The sequence below is a fragment of the Aethalodelphis obliquidens genome, unplaced genomic scaffold, assembly GCF_003676395.1.
Source record: "Aethalodelphis obliquidens isolate GAN/ISIS:26980383/991018 unplaced genomic scaffold, ASM367639v1 scaffold2, whole genome shotgun sequence".
Lineage (NCBI taxonomy): Eukaryota > Metazoa > Chordata > Mammalia > Artiodactyla > Delphinidae > Aethalodelphis > Aethalodelphis obliquidens.
In genome coordinates this window covers 78352442-78372451 of record NW_020837946.1, presented here as the reverse complement: position 1 = coordinate 78372451, position 20010 = coordinate 78352442, and the positions used below count along the sequence as shown (strand labels likewise).

Here is a 20010-nt window from a genome sequence, read left to right as displayed (position 1 = left end):
TTAGGGAAGCAGGGAATAGAAGAAAAAACAAAGACTTCAAATGATAGTTTTTAAAGAAGCCAAGAAAAAAAAGATGAAGAATGCCAAAAGCCCATGGGAAAAGGACCAGAAGGGAGCAGGTACCCTGACCATCCCCAAGCCTGGCCAGGCCTGCCAGCCAACAAGGAACTCTCCATTACGCTACATGCCTTAGCATAAATGGGTTCCTGCACAGGGAAGGTCCAGCCTTTGCAAAGCACTCATATCAGAATAAATTACCTCGCTCTGAACGTCACCAGAGTGATGGGCATGAACAAACGGCACAGCATCTGGAGGCAAAATGTAACTGGTGGCTTTTTGTTTTTCCCAGCTTTCCTTGTAGAGATACTAAAAGACAGAGAGCCATGACAAAGGGTTAAACCAAGGAGTCAGAATGGAGGGATAAGTCTCCTATTGTTATGTTATGGTCCTCTGTCCCCATACAAAGTGCCAGGCATCCAGGTAAAATCCATACCTGGTCTAGTATTCGGGCTGCCTCCTGGGCAGCGTGCAGCTGAGGGGTTTCTGTGAGGGTGTACTTTGATTTGGTGTCATTCCAATTTTTTCGGTATTTAATCTAGAAATGAGAAGAAAGTTGGTAAGTTCTTTGATATTAAGAAAACATAATGTTGTCCAAGCAAATGCTAGCATCATTCATCTCAACGTTTACCATCTGTATCTCAGAAAATGACTGCACGCTGAGTGTAACTAAGTGGAAAAGTTTTGGAAATGATGTCTTCCCAACAGAGCAATTTTAGAATGACAGTCATGTACTTACATCATTTAGGATTTCACCACTTTGTTTTGCTGTCACATAATCAACTCTGTCATCCACGGGAGTAAAGTTGAGAGTTTCTATTTTTGTGCGATATTTTCTCTATGGGAAAGAAAGTATCTTTTAGATAGCTGTAGTCTCTGGTCCTGTGTGAGTTGATAAAGATATGCTGCATTTAAGGACCCTTTCTCTACTAGAGGCATAGAATGCTGTATGTCAATGGCATCTTCCTGGCAATTTGGCTTTCTTCTTAGCATTTTATTTTTTAACAAATGGGTTGCCTTCTTACACCTTCCACAGATTTTAAAGTAGCAGATCTGGTTAGCTCCCAAAGCCATGTAATGTATCATTATGTGAACTCAGTGCATTTTTTTTTTCAACTGGACAAACTTCTCTCAAGTGTATTGCTATTGCTGACAAAAGAAGTTTTCTATTTATACAATTCTAAGCATTGTTGAGTGTAGATGGATGTGATTCCATAATGTGAAAGGGACAGTACAGGATTATTTTGGAAAAATGTACGTCTGGCTTAAATGACAGCAATTGAAATTGTTAAAACTGCTGATAGGGAATGACTGCATTTTGGCTCGTATATTTTTTGTTCAGTCTCTTAGGAAATGTGCTGAATGGTAGGATAAGATCCTGGAATACCTCACTGAAGATGTCTGCAGCGTGCTTGGCATGATTGACAGAAACAGAATCATCTGGCATCCAGCCGATCCCACGTAACCATTCCAAGTCAGCCTTGTAAATAGCCTGTGAAAATAAGACCAGGAAGAAGTCAGTGACCCTGGTCATATGTATTCTATCCATTGGTCTGATGGAGAAACGCATTTTAAGAATGACATACTCAAGCAGCCAGACAAGTAACATAAGTAAATTAACTATGAGGCCAGGTGGTATGACAGACCAGCTGGGGACATATTTGCTATTTAAAGGGGGTTAGCCTCAATTCAGCTCCAGGTTATTGCTGCAAGGGCTAATGCATGTCTGGAGCTGCATCCTCTGATTTTTTTTCAATAAAAACGGGAACCCCTAGATTTGTACACAAAATTCCCTGATTTAAAAGCCTTGGCAACTTAATTCAAAATTTAAAAATACTGTGTCAACTAAAATAGCATATCTGTGGCTACATCCTGACCATGGACTGCTGATATTTTAGTTACAGTTTAAACCTCTGGTGCTACTTAAATTCTATTAAAATAATATTTTCAGAGTAGCTGTCTTTAACCGGAAACAGTTAAGAACTATATTCACACCACCACTTATTTCTTGATACAAAGTCCAGATCCTTCATGGCTCTGGTGATTTTGATACCATACTATAAGGTCTAACCAAAACCAAATTCTTCGCTACATAAAGATGTGAAGTGATGATGCAAGGATTTAATGACATAAACTTTCTGGGAGTCATGGGAAAATGATGTAAGAGCTCAGGCTAAAATGCAGCCCACTCACATCGCTTTGCAGATCGTAGGCTTTCCTGGCCTGAATCACGTCCTGCTGGTCAGGCACGCACATCCATTGGTGCAGGTAATTGCGATAATCAATGTCGCTGACCAGAGCCTGGCAATGTTTAGAGTGAGTGATGGAAAGCATATCCGGAGGGCTCTGGAACTTAGACTTCCATTTGGCCCAGTGCTGCCGGTACTCTCTTTCATTCTGAATCTTGCCAGCTATGAGGGCCCAGCGGATCTTGTTGTCATCCCTGGCTGTGAGGGTACCCACGTAGTGTCCCTTCTGCTTCTCATGGTCAAGCTTGTATTTATACTGGAGACAGAAAAACAAAGCAGATGGATCACAGCATGAACTCTCAATGCACGTAGGGCATTTGTTTGAAAAACTGAGGAGTTAAACAAGGCCACACTCACATCACTGGCGATCTCCCTGGAGGCCTTGGCAGCCTGGATGGGGATGGCGTCCAGCCGTACATCACAGCTCATCTTCATCTCATCCCAACCTTCGCGGTAAATTTTCTGAAGAGGAGGAAAAATAAGGTATCGTTCCAGATTCAAACTTACTAATGACTCCAAGGGTTCAAGTAGAATTAATATCAGAGGGGTGCAGTTTTTGAAGTCCCAGAACCAGTTTAAAAAAAGAGAATAGGTGAAAGAATCATTCTGTACCAATGTACTGGAGAACAAAATCATATCTGGAATCCAAAGATCTGGGCTGGACAAGAGTTCTTTCTTTTCTTTTTTTTTGAATTATAGCTTTGATGTAGTTGTTCATGGTTTATGTAAGAGGGTTTATCTGCTTCTTGTATTGGTGTATTAGTAGCACTGGGATATGTTTAAGTTCAGACATTGGCAGGCTAGTATTGAATTTCTCTAGTTTAATAATTCTCTTTAATTAATTCAATTTTTAATCTTCAGAATTATAAACATTTTACATTTGAGTTTTTTTCCTCTCTGTATGGTTTCTTAGATCTTCTAATACGATTGATGATGCATATTGTTTGGGAATGTTAGATTTTCTTTCTGAAGCACCATTGGATGTAACGGCTATTTTCTAAGCGCAGCACTGTTTTGTTTGTAAAGAGAAGTCAGTTAAAGTAGTGACTGATTTACAGATAGCCTTCTAAAAATATATTCACATTTAAGTGGATACCTTCTGTACTGACGATGTCAGAAAGACTCAGAAATAAGAGTAATTTAAATGTATAAATCAGAAATCATACCTATCACTATGGGAGCTTGAACAGTGCAGAAAGGAGAAGTGAATTTCAATCATTGACAGTTTCATGGCCTTTTCATATTTGAAAAACGAGTGCTTAGATAAATTTTGTCCTTGTAATGGACAAGTTTTATATGAATTTTCATTCAAGTTTTTGTATGAATTTCAGGTGGTCCAATTTTAACATTTGACTTGTTTTTTTGTACAAAAGAAAAAAGTGTTCTCCACATTTAAATGTATTACACTACAGAATATTTCATGCAAATTTGTAATTATGTTATTTAAACTTTTAAAATTTATTTTGTTTTATTACATATACTGTTACACTATTTTTTCTTATGTATTTTTTTTGTTTATGTGGTCAAATATATTTTTTATTTGAACTACAGAAAAAATTGGGCTTGAGACCTAACTTCTTCACCTACTAACTTTGAGAATGTGGGCAAATTCCTTAATATTTTTAAGTCTCAGCTTTCCCATATGATAAAAAAAAAATAACAGTCTTACCCGTGTGATTAGTGTGAAGATTAAATGAGTTAATTTAACATGGATTTGCTCGGTTACCCATAAAAGGATATGCAAATATTCTGCAAAAGTTGTACTTTCTAAATGACGGAAATAATTTAAAATAGTGGATTTTATCGAGATTATACTACTGGCAACATCATGTATGAAGAAAGTGTATATTTTGGTTAACATTCAAATAGGATGTTTGATTTCTTCCAAAACAAAAGTCATTCTCATTAGTATCTAAATACCTAAATTTAACAACTTTACTTTTGGCATAGTTTCAATTACTAGTCTTGCTTTTATCATGATATTAATGGTAGGGTTCTGGTATTTCCAGCTGAGAAATTTATCGTGTAAAAGAGAGCCCATGAGACTTTCAGAATTCCCCTGCCAAAGATACCTATGGTTCAGAAGGAAGAGGGTGAGGAGACTACACTGCAGTGACGAGCTGGCTGTTTCTTCATCCAGTCACTTGGCAGTAAGAGTACACTGCACCATATACTGATTCTGGTCCAAAAAAGAATGTAGCAATGCCTCAAAATTTTGTTTTCTTCCCAGCCCTTGGAAAAAATTAGCTCCCAAGAGGCTCATTACAATAGAGTTGGTGGTGCAGTTTGGCATATGGTGAGTAATCTTTGCTTGGAAGGCTCCTTCTCTCACAAAGATTTATTATTTTTTGAAAGATGCCAAGTTCCAAGCCATGGTGGACTGCATTAAGGTAGTATCCTTCTTCTAAGGTCATACTTGTTCTACACACAGAAAAATCTTTGTGATCTATGAAGGTGGTACATTTCTTGAACTTTCTTAAACTGTGAAGCTAGCCATGTAAGCGAATTCTCTTTTTATCTAATAGACTTTTTAGTTGATACTCTTCCTTTCCCTGGGCATGTAATGATTTATTCTGCAAATAATGATAATTTTGCCTTGTTCTTTCCAATATTTATCTCTTATACTTATTCTTATGTAATTATTTTGCTGTGAATAAGAAGCTTATCACTTAGCTACTTCCAGCAAATATTAATAAATGGTTATGTTATGGGTATCCTGACTTGACTGAGAAGCTTACTTACTTGAGGATGTGGCTGGCCTTTGATATGAGATTTATTCTTAGTTATGACAAGAAAATATTCATTTATTCTTATTTTGCTAAGATTTTATTTTAAAAAATAAGAATGGATATTGGATTTGCTCACACGTCTTTTAAAAAAAATTTCTTTTAATTCATCAGTATTTATTTATTTATGGCTGCGTTGGGTCTTTGTTCCTGCATGGGGTCTTTCTCTAGTTGTGGCAAGCAGAGGCTACTCTTGGTTGTGGTGTGTGGGCTTCTCATTGCAGTGACTTCTCTTGCTGCGGAGCATGGGCTCTAGGCGCGCTGGCCTCAGTAGTTGTGGCTCACGGGCTCTAGAGCGCAGGCTCAGTAGTTGTGGCACACGGGCATAACTGCTCCGCGGCATGTGGGATCTTCCCGGACCAGGGCTCGAACCCGTGTCCCCTGCATTGGCAGGCAGATTCTTAACCACGTGCCACCAGGTAAATCCCACACGTCTTATTTTTTTTTTTAAACATCTTTATTGGAGTATAACTGCTTTACAATGGTGTGTTAGTTTCTGTTGTATAACAAAGTGAATCAGCTATATGTATACATATATCCCCATATCCCCTCCCTCTTGCGTCTCCCTCCCACCCCTCTAGGTGGGTCACAAAGCACTGAGCTGATCTCCCTGTGCTATGCAGCTGCTTCCCACTAGCTATCTATTTTACATTTGGTAGTGTACATTAGTCCATGTCACTCTCTCACTTGGTCCCAGCTTACCCTTCCCCCTCCCCGCCACATGTCTTTTTAAATCTAATACAATGAGCATACGATTTTTCTCTTTTGTTTTATCACATTATTAGGTTTCTGAATACAGAACACTCTTGGCATTCCTGAATGAATCCTAGTTGTTTGTATCATATCATATTCATGTGTTACTGAATTTGATTTGTTAATATTTCATTTAAGATTTTCCCCATTATTAATGGTCTACAGTTTTCATTTGTGGAACTATCTTTGACAAGTTTTGATAACGGTGATGGCTTTCCTTGTTTCATTAGGCTCTCTGTCAGTTTATTTTTTGAGGTTTGGAAAGAATTCCCCTATGAAATCATTCTGGGTGACCCTGATATCAGAGAGGAGGAAGGAGAGTCTTTAATAACCTATTAATTTCTTGCAATATGTTTTTATTCTTTTTCTGGGCTCAATTTTAGTAATTTATAACTTCCTTAAAAATCCCCTATAGATCTGGGTTTTAAAATTAATTTGTATAAAGTTGTGAAAAGAACTCTCATAATTATTTTGTGCTCTTCTGAATCTGTTGTTAATTCCCCTTTCTTCTTTGTGTGTCTCTTCATTCCTCTTTCATTATCTTTCTTGTCCTTGTTCCCTTCTCTCTTCTGTCATGTTGACATTGCTTCACCATAACTGGCCTTGCCCAGTGACTGAGAGCCAGGGGTCTGCCCCTCTCCTCACTCCTGGTCAAGGGCCTCCTTGCCCACTCAATCTTCTCTTCCCTGGCTATGAAGAGTTCCCTAGTGATATCTTCATACCAATTGGGTGACTTTCCAAACAAAAAGGGAGTCTGTTGCAGTACTTACATTGCTCATATTAAGAGTGTTGGCTCTAGCGAGATTAATTTCTGGAGTATCTGGCATTATGTGGATTGAAGTTTTATCCACGTCCCAAGCTTCTCTGTACTTTGGCTATGGAAAGAACCAATGATAACAAAATTACTTCACAATTTGTCATTTTGCTAGTTGTAGTGCACAACTTTCGATTTTTCTGATCCAAAATCTTTTCATACTAAGGTAAAAGTTTCCAGAATCTTTTCACGTAAGTTACTCAAATTTGATATGAAATCTGTATTAATACCTTTTATTCATACTTTGAGTTTTGGTTTAAAATTAGTAAGCAATGACAGAACAACCGTGTCAATATTACTTATTAAAATCTTTGCTATCATCAATATTATTATCTTACAAATGGATTACCAGGTTAATTATCATTTTCTATAACATGAACTTAATTTTAATATAGAAGAAAAATGTGGCTTACAATACTAATATTTTCAGCATTTGATTTAGCAAGAACAACTTCAGGTGTGTCAACGATACTTGTGTACTTGAGTTTCACCACAGGTGTCCGATAGACACTGTCTTGTAGGATATGCTGGGCATTTTTCACTCTCAGTACTTCGGGAGACCCTTCGGGCACCCAGCCGATGCCACGCAGCCACTCCAAGTCAGCCTTATAGATGGCCTGGGAAAGAAAACAAAGTTAGGAGAGGCAGGGTTTTGTTTTTTTTTTAATCGTGGTAAAGTAAGGAAGCAGTTTTTCATGTTGCATTTTCTCTTCCACAAACAATGATAAAGCCAAGCATGGGCCTGACAAAAATAATTCCTCATATGCATAGCAGTGTTTTGTCCTACTTTGTTTTCCGTGGCAGGGGCTCTGTGTTGGGGTGCCTATGCATACTAGAAAGCAGAAGGATGCAGAAGGAGTGCTTTGCTTAGGGGATGTGTGGAAGATTTTTGAATATTTTGGTAATCAGCACACTAGCCAAGGTGGACTTTTAAAGCAATAATAATAGGCTCTCCAGCAAGTTCTCCACACCACAGACAGAATGATCTTTACAAAATTCACCATTCAGGTTTGATGTCACAACATACCCCCAACCTATGGTTTCTCACTGGTCTCAGGATAAAGATCAAAATCTTAACATAGATTAGAAGGTGATGATGGTCTAGCATCAGTCCCTACCTCTTCTTCCAGCCTCATTTTATACGTGCTTCCCTTTTACCCATGTGTTCTGACCACACTGGCCTTTCAGTTTGTGGTTTGCCTACCACCCCTTTTGCATACATTGGTCATTCTGCAGGAATGCACCCTGTGTCCTCCTCATGGAACAAACTCATGCTCTCCCTTCTTACTCCTAAATCAGTGCTTTCCCAGAGAAGCTTTCCCCACCTCATTTTTCATAGTGCCATGATCATTCTTCCTCAGCCATCCCATTTTTATGGATATTCTCTAGTTAACATCTGTTCCTTTTTATCAGTGTGAACTCCCTAAAGTCAGGAAGTTTGTCTTGTTCTTCTTTATTCCCCATTGTACCTTTAGGGCTTAGCACAAGACCTGGCACATGGTGTGTTTAATAATTACTTTTAAAGGGATAATTAAGAATGTAATCCTTACTTCCACAATTTTGATCTCAACTGAGTTTTCTTTTTCCAAGATAGCACTTCTCTTTGAATTGGAATTTGCATTTTCTTGGCTGTCTAAACCTGTTTTGTCAGGTATATGTTAAGTGGTTAACCAGATATAATTGCTCTGTGTGAAACACCAACTATTAATTTCATAAAATAACCCACTGTGTTCTTCAGAAATGGTATTTTAATAACCGTTTAATAGGATACAAATATCAAACTAAAATAAAGAGTAAGAGGAGTGAAAATGTAGGGAAATTTCTACCTTAATGAAGAATGTTATATGTTTTAGTGTGTAAAGTATTGTGGGTACCCAAAATTTGGGAGAAGGGATTCTTGAAGAGGATTACATACAGGTTTTGAAGTTTCCCTTCCTCATTCTTTAAGAACTTCATTGATATGCATTCCTTAACATACTAACGTGGTTCAGGATAATGAAGAGACTGAATTTATCTAGAGATGGTACTAAATCCACCAGTTGGCAATTCATTTCAAATGATGGATATACTTTTCTATAACAAACTCATTCATTATGAGAAAACATCTCCTGAAGCTTAAGGCAACCATGTTCGGATAATTAAAAGAAGGTATTAATTCTGTACAAGAAACAAACATCCTGATGGAATTCACCATTTTCAAAAGATTAAATCGGCAAAAAGATAAGTAAATCTAAAAATACTTTAGGTAAATTAATAAAACAATGTTGTGAAGAATACCAAGTTCAGGGAACCTAGTGAGTGTGGAGCATGCTGTTAACCTTTCAAATTAATTTCAAGGAAGACAGCCCCTATCATTCAACTGAAGAACCATGAAGATGCCTATGTTTAATAAACTACAAACAGTGCACACATTCACAAATCTATAGAAAAATTCTGGTAGCACCAGTAGCAATGAAGATGAAAACCCTCTGAATAAGCCCAGCATTAAGGCTTGTGATTAACAAACTTGGTAAAGTACTAAAGGGAAGTAAGTGCTCAGTCAGGGAGAATTGCATTTTCCTCAGCACTGGCAGGAGTGACCGGGCAAAGCTGTGGAAGGCTGTCTTCCTGGGCAATAGCTCACCCCTCAGGCACCACAAGCAACAACTTACATCACTCTGCAGGTCATAGGCTTTCCTGGCTTGGATCACATCATTCTGGTCAGGAAAGCAAGACCACTGGTGTAGGTAGTGGCGGTAGTCCACATCGCTTGCTAACGCCTGGCCTTCTTTGGCAGCATTGATGGACACCATGTCTGCCGGGATGGTGATCTTAGCCTTGTGGTCATTGTAGGCCTTTTTGTACAGCCTGTCATTCTGCATCTTCAACACATTTGCTGCCCAGACCAGTTTAGGGTCTTCCTTGGCATTGCGACACCCAATGTAATGACCCTTCTGTTTCTCGTAAGCAGTTTTGTATAGATACTGGTGGATGTGAACAGAAGAAAGAAGAATTGTTTCTCCAAACTCACTTTTTCTAGACAGCCTACTCAAATAACTCCATCTCCCTTACATTACCCTTTTTGGGGCACTGCTTTTCTTTGAATTCATACTATAAGTTTTATACTTCTTGATACATTGGTTTGTCTTCTGTAAGCATGAAAACATTGTGAACACCTCAAAGGCAACAATGGTGCGTCTGGATTCCAATATAGCGTCGCCCACTGTTTCCCAGACTTCAGTCACTGTTTGCCATTCTCACATGTTTTGCCACAAAGCACCACCTGTACTTCATACTTTACTTTGTCAACTTGATTCTTCGTCTAAATAAATATATTTTAAAGTTTAAACTTATTTAATATTTTTATTTTGAAATTTATACTCCTATTTAAATGGGAAAAAATCAGTATTTTTCTAGCACACATCAAAACCAACGTAACTATTTTAAAAATGCTTGTCCATGTACTGCATAAAATTATCACAGGAACCACCTATGTATGCTGCACTTCAACAAACAGTAGAGTTCTTTGTACCCACTGGATCTCTGTAAGTGTTCATGCATTAACTGATATTGAGAAGACATTGAAAAGAAAATAAAAATCTGTGCTTAAACATACGGAGAGCAGAATCAAGCAGAGAAGTTAAGTGGGTCATCAAATTGTTGTCAAAGTTGTTCTTGAATTGGGGATTTTAAAGCACGACACTAGTAACGATGCCCTTCATTCTATTAGATCTAATTCCTGGGGAATTAAATTAAATATTAGTACAGTATTAACTCTCTGAGTGTCTATGAATTAGTGTTTGTTAACGCTGGGCAAGGAGGAGCTCTCACATCACTGGCAATATCTCTGGAAGCCTTGGCATGCTGGATCCCGATGGCATCTGCTCTCAGGTCATAACCCGTTACCTTGACATCTTCCCAAGCTTGCTGATACTGTTTCTGCAAACGGAGATTGCAGTGCCACAGTCAATATGAAGAGGAAGCTACTGAGTCAGCATTACCGATGTGTTCAAGAATATGTTAACAGTTACGATGAAAAATTAATCTCCCCTTAAGATTTATAAAATAGACTGGTTTCATACTGAACTTAAGCTCCAGTACATTTTTAATGACATGTAGTAAAGTTCTTTTCCAGTAACTTTTTTTTAAAGAAGGGAATTTAAAAGATAGTAAATCATGTGAAAATGAGAAAAATTATACATATTGTTTGGCTTTTAAAGGGAAAAATCAATGATAGGCCACTAAAAAGAGAACTAAGTATGACTATACATGCATATATATGTTTTGATGTCGTGTGTTTGGCATAAACCGCCGCATTTTTCCTTCCAACAAAGATAAGGACACACATCTCTATATTATAAACACATACGTAGGTGTGCGAGCACACACAAACGACACTTATCATTAAAGACTAGAAGTAAAAGGAATATTAGGGAAATGCCTTTTGCTAAATGCTCTCTGGAGCATTTTGATGAGAGGTTTGGTGAGGCAGAGAACACTGTGTGAAGCAAGTGGATGTGCAGGGCCTTACGTTGCTGATGTGCATGGTGTTCATCTTGGACTGCAGCATCAATGGAGTGTCAGCCGGTACATTCACATTTGCCTTCTCTTTGTCCCAGGCATCACGATACAGTGGCTGGTAAAAATGAAAAACAAAGGATCGGTGATGAGTAAATAAGCCAATTACCACATGAATAAAATTACAGGTACAATTAAAGGTTTTCTTTGGATGTGTTCAGATGTAAATGGAGATCACATTTTTTTTTTCATCTGTGTTTTTATTTAGAAGGTGCCAAAAGTGACTTCAGCAAGAAGAATACATTCATGTGTGCTATAATATAAATGTAAAACGAGTCAGAAACATGATAGTAAATAGATCCTCTTCTGTTTATTCACATGCAATTATCTGGCAGGTAAGCTCTCATTGCAGGTGATTATGATAATCCACATTGCAAATCAAGTCCTGGCTTTCTTGGCCTAAATAACTGTCATAACGTCTAATATTGGGGCTGCCCCTGGACCTTTCAACTTATTTCACCGTTGAATAGCAGTAAAAAGGTGGCGGTTTTGTGATCATTGTATTAACTGGTGGACCTGTATTACAGGCAAGGTCTACAAAATGTGTTCAAGGTGTACTTCAGAGAATATGGAACATGAAGATGCCTACCACACTTCTATTGACCAAAGAATTATCGAAACAAATGAAATGTTGATGCCGTTAATTGATGGGCTATATGAAATTCTATCTGGATACATGAATGTTCAACATTCTAATCCTGGTGTTAGCAGTTTAAAGTTCACAGTTATAATTTTTATTGAGAGTTCTTCAATGTGTCTGAACATAGCATCAATTGACTTACCTCACTGATCTGTACAGCATTGATCTTTGCCAGAATAACTTCAGGGGTATCAACAATGCTGGTGAATTTGAGGGCCTCGGGCCTTGTGCGATACAACCTTTCATTCAGGAGATTCTGGGCATTCTTTACTCTCATCGCTTCCACGGAACCCTCTGGCAACCATCCAATACCCTTCAGCCATTCCAGGTCTGATTTGTACACGTTCTACAAGAAGGAGAGGACCACAGAGTACAGAAGAGTCAATTTGCCTACTAGAGCACGGATGCCAGCAAACCACACACAACCTCTACTTAAACCAGCTGGGTGGCCAGTCCCACGAAACTCAAGGATCAACATTAGATGTTAATATTTGAGCGTTACATCTCTGGCACACATCTCTGGGAGAAGTTCAGAGTATCCTACAGGAACTGGAGCAGGGCTAACAACTAGCACTTGTGGAATGACAGACCGCAATGGCACATAATTTTGTTTTTATGCAAGGTTGAGCTTCTGTGCTCACTACTTGAAATCTGCCTTTTATGTGCCACTGGGGATAACTTCTGTAGGAATTTGGGAGAAAAAGTTTCTTAGAAGCACGTATAATGAAAAACAAAATACATATTTATATCTATGTACACCTCTCCTCTTTCTCTCTCTCTAAACATATTATTTAAATATATATATATATATATATATATATACACACACACACACACACATTTTTCCTATGTGTGCCAGATAAACTTGAAATCCAACATTTTTTTATGCTTACATCTGTTTCTGACATTTAGATACCTGATCATGCAAATATAATGGATCAGGACAACTGGGATTGAAATTTTCTACTTAGTTACATAGAATAAGAGAGTGATTTTCATCTGATGAATAAGGTCTTATAAGAAGGAATCCTCTATAAGATAGAAAATATTCAGAAAAACTCTGCAGAAAAATACAGAATATGTTAGATTCTATTAAGATTACTGTTTAAATTACATCTTTAAGGAATATTCTGTGATTAAACACATAGACACACATCTCCCCAAGAGTCTGGAGACAGGATACGCACATCGCTCTGCAGTTCGTAGGCTTTCTTTGCCTGGATCACATCATTCTGGTCTGGCAGACACGTCCACTGGTGCAGATAATTGCGATAATCAACGTCGCTAACCAGGACCTGGCATTTCTTGGCCTGAACAATGGACATCATGTCCAACGGTGTATTGTAGATTCCTTTAGACTTCTCATAAGCTTTCTTGTATTCTCTGTCACTCTGGATCTTGGCAGCATGTATAGACCATACCAATTTGGGGTCATCTTGTAGGCTGCGGAAACCCACGTGGTGGCCCAGTTGCTTACGGTAACCTTCTTTGTATTTGTACTAAAGTTGTAAAAAAATAAGATAAAAAGAACATATGGACAAAATGTATGAAGAGGACTTTTCATTAAATGGTTTCGGAATATTTTTTTAGCCTCAATGTAAATTGGCTCAAATTGGTAGTTATTATATATTTTAGTTCTCTTTAAGGAAATTAGGGCTATTTTAGATAGTTTCACAGAGGACATGAACAAATCAGGAGGGAAATAGTATGGTGAACAAGAGTAATAAAAAAATAATAGCTAACATTTACTAACAATCACTATATGTCAGACACTATTATGAGTGCTTCAAATGTATTAGGTTGATTCATATGAAGTTGCTGAATTTTTTTGTTAAAAATAGTTGAATCGTGGCAATTATAACCTCATTTAATCCTCAGAACATCTCTATGATGTGGATATTAGTATTATCACATATTTCAAATGGGAAAAGTAAGGCACAGTGGGGATAATCATTGTCCCTAAGGTTGCCTGGCAAGTGGAAATTAGGTCAGTACCAAGGGTACTGAAGGTACTTCAGGTAGGAAAAAGTCATATGTGTGGTTTTGGAGACAGACAAGAAAGGAGCATGCTTCAGGAATGGAAGACAAGACTGTCGGTTTGAATCAGCAGATGACAACAAAAGGCCTGTGGATAAGAGTTTCCACCTATTTCACACTTGTTCTCAGTGTCTTAGGACAAGAGTAAGATCATTTCTGTTTCTTTCTTATATTTGGATAACATAGGAAAGTTTGGAGAAAAGGGAGAGAGAGAGAGAGAGCTGGGAATAAGGCAGATACTATGGATTGGCTATGCCTTTTTAGAGATAAAAATGAGAAGTAAGAAGGAAGAGACAGCTGGATACTAGGACAAAAACTAGAGAAGAATTTGAAGAAAAGGAACAAAGGTAGCTTAAAGATTTGGAGCTGGGGGGCCTTGGTAGAATAATTATTTTTGACTGCTGGTACGTTTTAAAACTACTGTTAAATGAACTTCAAAGGGTTTCTCAGAGGAGTATACATACGCCTCCAGCATAAAATCTTGTATATAAAATGTGATCTCGGTCTTAAGTCTTGTATAAAACTTTCATCTGTGATTTATATTTATGGAGAATGTCCTAAAGATCTGTGGGATAAAATCACATTGTATTGGTTCCTGAATTTTTCCCCAGAATTTGGTACAGATCTTCATGATATTTTACTTCTACTTAGAAACAGCTTAGAAGGTATTTACACATATACTTCACCTATGTTTACCTCAGTGTTTTTCATCCCATGTTAATATTATAAAATAAAGTCTTTAGCACAAGGCAAATGCAATTGTTTGCATAGAATTAAAAAAAAATCAATCCAAATCAAAATTCTTGAAAAATATTCTATTTGTTGTATAGAGAAGAAAATCCACAAGGAAACAGAAGGAGCTGTACCTCACTGGCAATTTCTCTGGAGGCTTTGGCATGCTTGATTTCAATGGCATCTGCTCTCAAGTCATAGCCTTTCTGCTTGGCCTCATCCCAGTCTTTCTGGTAGAGTTTCTATTGAGGGAAAACACAGGTTTGCTTACAAGAATTGAAAATCAGTAGACATATTCAAAGGAGTCATGATATGAATCACAAAGCACAATGTAAATGAAGGCGGCATAAGAAAAAACAGTCGCTTCTGAGTCCTTCTTTTGGTTATTGCCTATTTACTTTGTGGAATGCAGGGTACTTATGACTACAATTTTAAAGCTAAACATCTAAATCTACTAGTATTTGAATTATTTGCATTCACCACAATATAGTACAATGTGAAAATATCCCATTATACAGTAATGGGAACTAAGAATCAACTGTGAATCTAGAGAACCTTCATCAAGTTACCATATAAGACTTGGTAAGATTTTTTCCCAATGTTGCCCTTTGACTTTTCAAAGGTCCCTGCTAAAGGGATGTGACATAGACATCATACCTATCCTACACTTTGCATATAATTAAAAGTTTGACTTTTCTTATGGCCTTGAAATGTCAAACAAGAAAGTTCTGGATCAACCAAGAACCTATCAAGACAACAGAGACTGTTATCTCTTATACTTACTTGTGTAAGAGGCACTTTACTAGGGATTTCATTCCTCTCAATTAATATACAATGAAACTGAGCTGTGGACGTTGGATATAGGACAATGATTTCAAGGTTGAAAGAAGGACACCAGTGAGATTCAGGTATCCCACCTCTTGCAGTGCAGGGGCCCAGATATGTATCGAAACTAATGTTTGAAAGAGAATTTCCATTCATACTGCATTGGGAATGGTAGCCAAAGAGGAAGTATCTAGCACCCAAAGCTGTCAACCTTTCTAAGGCAGGTAATTTGTCCATTATAACACACCCCATAAGCTGACAGATATTGTCCCATAAAGACATTTACACTTCATATTTATGCCTCTTACATTGCTGATGTGCATGGCATTGATTTGGGCTTGCAGTATGACTGGCATGTCAGAAGGAATGCTTATGTTGCTTTTATCTTTATTCCAGGCTTCTTGATATAGTTTCTGTGGAGAGAAGGAAAATATTATTTTAATACAGCAATAGAGATGGATATCTGAACATTAAGCCTTAGCAACTATTTAACCTGGGAAAATGTTGTTATAGGTTTGCAGTGGTTAGTTTTTTGTGTCAGCTTGGCTAGGTCAGCGTACCCAGGTATTTGGTCAAACATTATTCTACATGTTTCTGTGAAGGTATTTTTTAGATCAGATTAACATTTATACCAGTAGACTTTGGGTAAAGCAGATTACCCTCTGTGATGTGGGGGCTTGTTCAGTCAGATGAAGGCCTTAAGAGAAAAAAGACTGACCACCCCTGAGCGAGAGTAATTCTGCCAGCAGACTACCTTGGGCTTGAACTGCAACTCCTGCCTGGGTCTTGAGGCTGCTGGCCTACCCTGCAAACTTTGGACTTGCCAGCCTCTACAATCATGTGAGTCAATTCCATGAAATAAATCTCTCTCTCATACCTCTTATTAGCTCTGTTTCTCTGGAGAACCCTGACTAATACAGTGTTCTACCATTTAACGTGTAGCATTATGCCACAGGTTTTGTAATAAGTATTTGCTTTCCTGAGTTGTAATGGAGTGACATTTTTCATTTTAGTGCTTCCAGGTCTGTGTGTGAGGTAGGGGAAAGGCACCTTGGCATTTGTCAGAGTTCTACTTAGCATGTGCCTTCACTAAACTAAGAGATTCTTAGAGTTGCTCCAAGCACTTTAAGTCTTTGAAGAGAAACAATCTACTTTCTCTGTTTCATCCACAGATGCTCCGTTTGGGTGGCATCTTCTGAGAAGATAGTCCTGCTAAAGGAGAGCCTGGCGGTAGGATGGTCCTTACCTCACTCATTTGCAGAGAATTGGCTTTTGCCAGGACAACCTCTGGCGTGTCGACAATGGAAGTGAATTTCAAGGCTTCTGGGCGTGTCCTGTAGAGTCTTTCATTCAGCAGGTCTTGAGCACCCTTCACCCTGGTCATTTCTACTGAGCCTTCTGGCATCCAGCCAATGCCACGCAGCCAATCCAGGTCTGCTTTGTACACATTCTACAGAGACATTAGACAGAAATATTGTTCCAAGTGCTAGACATAGCATCCCTTAATTGGAAAGTAAGTTCACGGGGTTGAGGGGTTGATAAGCACAGGAGATGGTGGTTCCAACAAAGTAGGACCCGAGATTTTACATGAATCAGGGGTTTCAATATCCATGACAGAGTAATTTGTAAAAGCATAATTTTTTATGCTAGCCATGAATAAGGATAAAATGGTAATAATGCTAAATTCCATGGTAATTATTTGATATTTCAAAGAAATTATATAACTGGAAAACAATTTAAAGATATTGTGCCAAATCTCATTTCATTTTCATCCTGTAATAGGATGAAACTCTGTTAAGTGTTTTGGATATAGTACAAGAGTGGCAGTTATTTTTTAAATGTTCAGATAATTTATGCTTATTTGAAATATATTTTCATTGCCAGACAGTACAAAGGACATGAAAAAAGTAGTCTGGAATCTAGGCCAGGGAAGACATGATCTAAGTAGGGTTCTTCATCTATGTTCTTTGATTCCCATAACATAACTCCTAAATACGGGTTTTGTTTTAACAATGTGAATGGCTCCCCCTGAGGTTGTGCAGTGAGCAACCCATGGGTCTGTCCACAGAGGCACTGTCTGTACAATTAACAAATCTATGTCCTCCCATTCCTTCTTTCCCAAAGATCACGTTACGTACATCACTCTGTAGTTCATAGGCCTTCCTTGCTTGGATAATGTCGTTTTGATCAGGTAAGCACGTCCAGTGATGCAGGTAATTTCGATAATCAACGTTACTGACCAGAATCTGACATTTCTTGGCCAGCAAGATGCCTAACATGTCCACTGGGCTACTGAACTTGGTCTTCCACTTCTGGAAATCCTTCTTATACTCTCTTTCACTTTGAATCTTCCCTGCATGTATGGCACACATAATCTTGGGGTCATCTTCAATGCTCTGGGCTCCAATGTGGTGGCCTTTCTGTTTCTCATATGCTTCTTTGTATTTGTACTAAAACATAAGAAATATATGTTTAAAAGCCCAGTTTTAAAACCATATGCATGCTGACAATTAGACAACATGAAAACCCACAAGCAAATGGATAAGAATTTCATATTTTGAATATTTTGACATCTCTGAACAATTTTAAACTGTTTTATGCTGTCATAAACGTAACAGTAGTGTAATCATATATCTTCACTGCTGAAAACTTTTTCTGCAACAACTCTAACTACAATTTCAAAATCCGTTTTTCTTCTCTGAGACAACAAAGGGAAAGGTCTTGGAAGGTAAGAAGCATGACTGGAGGGGTATATGAGGAAGCAGTTACAAACTGTGGACCACCAGCTGCACTGTGGTGGTTCAGCAAGGTGAGACCAAGGGGGTTAGACAGAGAGCACTTACGTCACTGGCAATGTCTCTCGAGGCCTTGGCACTCTTGATGGGAATAGCATCAGCTCTCAGATCATAGTCCTTCATCTTTGATTCATCCCATCCCTTGGTGTAAAGTTTCTAGGTGGAGGATAATACACAACAGAAAAAGAAAAGAGTTATAGAAAGTTAACAGGCCACTTCCAGTAAGGAAGGTGGTAAGATGGGAAAAGTATTTTAATTACTCCTAGACTAAAGGCTGACTTAACAATCAGGAAATCTCTTACTTGGCTTATATTGGCAGAATTGCTCTTGGCCAGCTTGATTTCTGGGGTGTCCGGCATCACGTGGATGGAGGTTTTGTCAGTATCCCAGGCTTCTGTATATAAATGCTATGGGGGAGGTGAGGTAAAACCCTTTGTTAAAGCCAATACATTGCAGTTATTATAAAATTTAACTCATTTAACTGTAAAATAGCCTTTGAAAACTTATGTGGAGGTGAGGGAAGCAAAAGGGTATGGGGAGAGTAAATCATGGCAATATTTAAACAGACATATGATCGTTTCATAGCCAATATAAAGCAACATCATGATCTCAATTATTGATTCTTTTCATCCAGTGACTCTCAAGCTTACTCACAGAACCTTCAAGGATGGAGCTTGGCTATAGAACTATGATATAGTAGAAATCCCTAGACTTCAGAATCAATCCCAAGGTCAAACCCAACTCCCTGATGTCCAAGCTGTGTGATCTTGAGAAAGGTACATAGCCTCACATGCCTCATTTTTTGGAGGGGGATAATCATATCTTTCTCATTAAGTATTTTTTTAAACTTTATACTTACCTCTTTTTTTTTTTTAAGTTGGGGTGAAATTGGTGTATTACTTTATTGAGTATTTTTTCGAGATTAACTGTAACATATGTAAAGTGCTTGAGTCATAGTAGGCACTCAACAAATTTTATGTTTCCTATTGTTATTATCACTGTGACTGTTGTTGATGAGTGTGGTACAGAATAGAGTTTCTGGAGTTTTAATACCCCAGACGTTGGAGTTTGCTATCTGAGAGTCAATTTCATATTCTGCACTGAGCCCTCATTCTTACTACCCAGATATTTGGAAGACATTCAGGCAGGTGTGGGAGAATTCAGAAAAGTTCAATTCAATCTCAGCTGTGCATATTAAGGGCCTACCTGTTGGATAAAGAAATTAGCCGAGTATAAATAAACAGATTGCCAGCACTCTGGAGGGAAAAAGTGATCATCGATCTTGTACAATAAAAATGAAAGCAGCAATAACATCTCACTTTCCAAAGTGGGATTTCTACCACCTATGGTTTTGGAAGCAAGTAATTTGAGTTGTGCACTGGCACTGCTATGCACACTGTGTTTCCAAGACTTCTGAACAAAATGCAAAATGACTGTATATTTTTTTTACAGGATGGATAAAGAGATGCTGATGCCTTGAGTCTGCTGTGCCAAGCAGAATGTGTAGAGAAAAGTAGTGCATTTGTGGATGTCTCTGGGTCACTGCTCAGAAGAGTGTATGCCTTACTGCAGAGAAATTGTCCTAGGCTGTACTTCCTCACCCACCCAGAGAATGAGGGGACACAGGGTTGAGAGAAGCATGCAGGTCCAACTAGGATTCAAGCACATGCTCTGTTGAAGGCCTGCATGAGAATTAGGCCCATCACCTCTCCTTTCTCTGGAAATCCTCTAGGACATTTCTCACTTTATATGCCCAGTCTGTGGA

The 20010-nt window shown here is 38.2% G+C and overlaps 1 protein-coding gene across 1 annotated transcript in view; it reads right to left on the bottom strand.

Moving 5' to 3' along the window:
* NEB (nebulin) overlaps positions 1-20010 on the bottom strand; it is a 248266-nt gene that overhangs the window by 73950 nt on the left and 154306 nt on the right. Inside the window, exons 66-84 of the mRNA XM_027078303.1 lie at positions 18548-18652; positions 18294-18401; positions 17589-17900; positions 16697-16900; positions 15759-15863; positions 14760-14867; positions 13044-13355; positions 11999-12202; positions 11170-11274; positions 10470-10577; positions 9311-9622; positions 7073-7276; positions 6616-6720; positions 2664-2768; positions 2251-2562; positions 1445-1549; positions 797-895; positions 494-595; positions 259-366 (exon numbers count right to left, since the gene is read on the bottom strand). Coding sequence (XP_026934104.1) covers positions 259-366; positions 494-595; positions 797-895; positions 1445-1549; positions 2251-2562; positions 2664-2768; positions 6616-6720; positions 7073-7276; positions 9311-9622; positions 10470-10577; positions 11170-11274; positions 11999-12202; positions 13044-13355; positions 14760-14867; positions 15759-15863; positions 16697-16900; positions 17589-17900; positions 18294-18401; positions 18548-18652 — 3123 coding nt within the window. The remainder of the gene's footprint in view (positions 1-258; positions 367-493; positions 596-796; positions 896-1444; positions 1550-2250; positions 2563-2663; positions 2769-6615; positions 6721-7072; positions 7277-9310; positions 9623-10469; positions 10578-11169; positions 11275-11998; positions 12203-13043; positions 13356-14759; positions 14868-15758; positions 15864-16696; positions 16901-17588; positions 17901-18293; positions 18402-18547; positions 18653-20010) is intronic.